The sequence below is a fragment of the Pteropus medius genome, unplaced genomic scaffold (genome assembly GCF_902729225.1).
Source record: "Pteropus medius unplaced genomic scaffold, Ma_sr-lr_union100, whole genome shotgun sequence".
Taxonomy (NCBI): Eukaryota; Metazoa; Chordata; class Mammalia; order Chiroptera; family Pteropodidae; genus Pteropus; species Pteropus medius.
Genome location: NW_024346819.1, coordinates 931,598 through 936,065, shown reverse-complemented (window position 1 = coordinate 936,065; position 4,468 = coordinate 931,598). Strand labels below are relative to the sequence as shown.

Below are 4,468 nucleotides of genomic sequence, written 5' to 3'. Positions count from 1 at the left end.
ATGCGGGCGCGGGGCCGGGGGCGCCTGCCCCGGCGGCTGCTGCTGCTGTTGGCGCTGTGCGTGCAGGTGAGCGGGGGGCGCGGACGGGGCGCACCGGGCGGTCCCTCGGGGCCGGGCGGCACCTCCTGTGCGCGCCGCGGCGGGGGCTGTGGGGGCGGGGCGCCCGGCCCGCCGACCCCGGCCCGCGCCTCCCTGCGCTCCCCCTCTGCCTTATTTTTAGGCGGCGCGGCCCATGGGCTATTTCGAGCTGCGGCTGAGCGCGCTGCGGAACGCGAACGGGGAGCTGCTGAACGGCGCCTGCTGTGACGGCGACGGCCGGACGACGCGCGCGGGGGGCTGCGGCCACGACGAGTGCGACACGTACGTGCGCGTGTGCCTCAAGGAGTACCAGGCCAAGGTGACGCCCACGGGGCCCTGCAGCTACGGCCACGGCGCCACGCCCGTGCTGGGGGGCAACTCCTTCTACCTGCCGCCGGCGGGCGCCGCGGGGAACCGGGCGCGGGCACGGGCCCGGGCTGGCAGCGATCAGGACCCGGGCCTCGTCGTCATCCCCTTCCAGTTCGCCTGGCCGGTACGTGCGCCCCCACCCCGCGCCCCAGCCCTCCCCTCCCTCGGCGCCCCGGCCCCCGCCCTGCCTGCAGCCCCTCCGGCACCTGCGGCCCGCGCCCTGCGTGCGGCCGCGCGCACCTACACGGGGCCAGAACGGCAGGGGGCGCCGCGCGGCGGGCGGACCCCCGGCGCGTGCTCCGTGGGACCGGGTCCGCACCCCGCCACGTGGGCGCGCGGGGAGCGCGGCGGGGGCGGGGGCGGAGGCGGAGTGGCAGCGGCCCGCGTGCGCGGCGGCCCGCGGCGTGTGCCTGCGTCGCCCTGCGCGTGTCTGCCCGGGTGGGGAGGCGCGGCGAGGCGCCCCGGGCCCAGGCAGGCCGCGGAGGCATGTGCGGCGCGCGTGCTGGGGCTGGTATGGGGCAGGCCTCAGCGGAGCCTCCTCGGGCCGCAAGCCAGCCTGCGCCCGCCCTGCTGTTTCCGGGATGCCCGGGGGTGGGGCGGGGGTGGGGGCGACTCGAGCGGGCGGGATGGGGGGGCTGGGCCCAGGAGGGCTTAATGCGTGTATGTTGGCTGCAGCCTGGGCTGCTGGCCCAGGGCCCCCCAGGGAAGGAGATGGGTCCTGGTGCTGTGACTCTGATGGCACTGTCCGCGTTTGGGATTTTGGGTTTGTTTTCCTTTGGGAGGGAGCTTGTGGGGTGGTCAGTCAGGCAGGAGCCCTGGACCTGGGGATGCCCGGAGGGATGTGGGCTGCTCCAGGCCGTGGCGGGCGAGGGCTGGGGTGGTGGGAGCGGAGGCCGCCGGCCAAGGCGCCTGGTGCCTGATGCAGCTGTCTCCTGAAACAGGGCCTGGCACCCGACGGTGTCTGTGCTGCAGGCGGGGGACGGGATGAGGTGGGACCCCCATGTGCAGAGTCAGAGCAACTGGGAGGACCTGGGAGACGGGGGTGCCAGGCTGTGACTGGGGGGCCTGACCCACCCGAAGACATCTGGCTGAACCAGCCGCGCCTTGCGCTCGTGTGGAGGCCGGGCCGGGTATGGTGGGGCCAGCAGGACCTGCCCTTTGGGGGTCTCGCCTCCGCCCCGCCTCTCGGCCCTGTGCTGGTGCCTTCTCCCAAGCTGGGGCCAGGCAGCCTCGCCTGCTGCCCCGCCCTCACCCCTTCCGACCTGCCCTGGTTTGGGAGGCTGGCCGCAGCCCTTCTGGCCATAGCCCGGCCCTTGTGAGCCTGACTGACCCCTGGGGTCTCCCCTGGCCCCAGTGCTTCCCAGGGGAGCGTGTTTCTGAGATGGAAAGGTCGGAGGGCCTAGGGCAGTTCCGATAAGCCGCGTTCGCCCCCACAGCCGGGAGCAGGCAGGTCTGAGCAGGGCTGCAGCCCGTCTGCGCTTGGGCGCGTGCCAGGCCCGCTCCACATCGCTACCTGAGGATGTGTTTTCTGCTCGAGTTGGCAGCGGTGGCATGGGGGCAGGGAGGCCTTGGAGGAATGTGGCTGGCCAATGCGTGTCCCTTGTGGCTCGTGGCCCCGTGGGCCGGCCCGAGGTGGGCCGGGACGGGCCGGTGCTCACCTCCCTGGCAGCCTGGGCTCCGGGCCCTGGGCCCCTGCCCCAGCTCGTTCCCTCCAGTGCCCCGGTGGGTGTGGCTGGCCCATCTCTTGGTGGGGGCCGGGGCCGTGGGGTAGTGTACGTTGGGGGCAGCCTGTCTCCCTGCCTGTGGCGGGTGGCCGGGCCGCTGGGAGTGTGGTGCTTGCTGATGCCAGTGCCCTGGTGTTTCCCCTGGCCACGCCGTCTCGCCTGTGGCAAGTCCAGCTCCATACCGAGAGCCGGGGTGCGTTTGGAACTTGGGGCACCCACTGGTTTTGATTTGCCATGCCTGGAGAAAGCAGGGACTGTGCCCAGACTCCCTGGGGACCGAGGAGTGTCTGGGCCCCGCCTCAGGCCTTCGGCCCGGAGGGTGCTGGGCTCCTGCCCAGGGCCAGCTGGGACTCAGGCTCCGTGGGGTAGGGGGCACAAGGGGGGCCTTGGGAGCGGAAGGTGGGCCCCCACGGCGGGGTACGGGGAGCTGCACCTCCTCACCGGGCCCCTGGAGGCAAGCGAACTGGTCTGGGCGCTGCACACCCCACACCTTGGGTGACCCTGGGCCAGCCCTCAACCCCACCCCAGCCCCTGCCAGTGCCCTAGGCAGGTTGGGTGGCCCTTGCACCCTGCTGTGGTCACCTGGGCCTATGTCTGTGCCATCTACAACTGTGGTTCCTGGTGGGCCAGGCTCCTGGCACTGGGGGTGGGGGTTGGAGACGAGGGATCCTTCAAAAGGCCGCCGAGTGGGAAAGCTGCCCCTCCTCTCCTGGCCCCACCCCACAGACCTGGAGTTGGCAGCTTCCACCGGGAACCTGGCCTTGAGCTGGTGGGGCTGAGGCCCCGTCTGGTCGCATGTGCGTGTGTGTGCACGAGCTCTCTCTGGAGGTGGTAGGTGGCTGCTAGAGGGTTTGGAGGGTCCTGGCGGCGGGTGGGCTCGGAGGAGCTGGCTGATGGACGCACGTGTGGCAGCCAGGGCCCTGGCCAGCTGGAGACCACACCTTCCCGCCTGCAAGCAGCTGTGCAGGCCTCTCGTGGTGGCCTTAGCTGGGGCGGGAAGTTCCCGCACACACAGGTCGCCCTGGGCCAACCCCGGTGCTGGCTGCGCAGCCAGCCTGAGGTCCTGTGGCCGGCTTTCCCACCTGCGAGACGCAGGAAGCCGTGGTCTCCTGAAGGGGACAGGCTGTAGGCAGCCCCCAGCCCCCAGCCCCCAGCCCCGCGTCGGCCTGCCAGGCCCCTCCCGTCCCCACTGGCTGCCCAGCAGAAGGCCAGGGTCCCTGGGAACTCTGGGTGCTCTGGGGTATGGGGGACATTTTGGTTAGTCAGGGCCATTCCTACCCAAGTGGTGGGGGGTTCGGATGGGAATTGGGCAGAAGGCTTGGGCCCCACCACACCCGACAACCACAGGGCCTTGGCAACTGTGTGAGCCCCCTGCAAGGGTGCCAGGCTGAAGTCTGTGGGCACCTGTGCCACCCCAGTGGTGAGAAGCACCTCCCTCCCTGTGCCCCCCGTCCCCCACCTCAGGAGCTGGGAACTGGTTGAGCCCTGCCCCCCTTGGGGCTTCCTCTACATGCTGGTCCCCCTTCCTTCCTACACCTTGCCAGTGGGGCCAGGCGTCCTGCTTGGGTAGGGCTCAGCCTGGGCAAAGTGGGGACCTGGGAGGGCTGGGGAGTGGGCTTGGGCTTTATTCCTGGAGCTGGAGGGGGTTGGGGGCCCAGGCTGCCGCTCACAGGGATGAGGGCCCTGCAGGGTTGGAGGCAGGGGCTTCACGGGAAAGGTTATGGCTCTTGGGGACTGTCAGGCTGCTCCGTGGTGTCTGGATAGGGGGCCAGGCTAGGCCGACGGGATTCTTGGGGGAGCCAGGCTGGGGTCTCAGCTGGAGGTGGAGGTAGGGAGATAAGCATCTCTGATTCCCAGGTCCGAGCCAGGGTCCCCATCCCCAGGCCCCAGGTAGCTGAGCCCCCTCTCCAGACTTCAGGTGAGCAGGGGTTCCACCTCTCAAATCTCATGTGAATAAGGGTCCCCATCTCTCTCACCCCAGGCGAGCGGGGTGCCCACCCCCCGATTGCCCGATGAGCCAGGTGTCCATCCCCAAGGTCCCAGGTGCACCAGGTGTGACTGGGGTCAGCGTGACCTGGGCTTTGCTGCAGCCATGTCACAAGGTCCACGTGAGGAGGTTCTCAGAGCCCCTGGGCTGCCGGCTCGCGTCACATACAGGGGCCTGAGCTCGAGGGGGAGGGGTGTGCGCCCTGGCAGTCCCCCCGTCTCTGGTGTGGAGCGTGGGCGTCTGGGTTCCTGTGTGGGGTATGCCTGTGGTCCATTCATCCTTCCGTGGCCCCGGGGCCCAGCACCTTGGG

General features: G+C 70.8%; 1 protein-coding gene across 1 annotated transcript in view; it reads left to right on the top strand.

Moving 5' to 3' along the window:
• The window catches only part of JAG2 (jagged canonical Notch ligand 2), a 21,964-nt gene continuing 17,496 nt past the window's right edge, over positions 1 to 4,468 (top strand). Inside the window, exons 1-3 of the mRNA XM_039876615.1 lie at positions 1 to 66; positions 221 to 577; positions 2,839 to 2,845. Of these exons, the coding sequence (XP_039732549.1) occupies positions 1 to 66; positions 221 to 577; positions 2,839 to 2,845 (430 nt within the window). The remainder of the gene's footprint in view (positions 67 to 220; positions 578 to 2,838; positions 2,846 to 4,468) is intronic.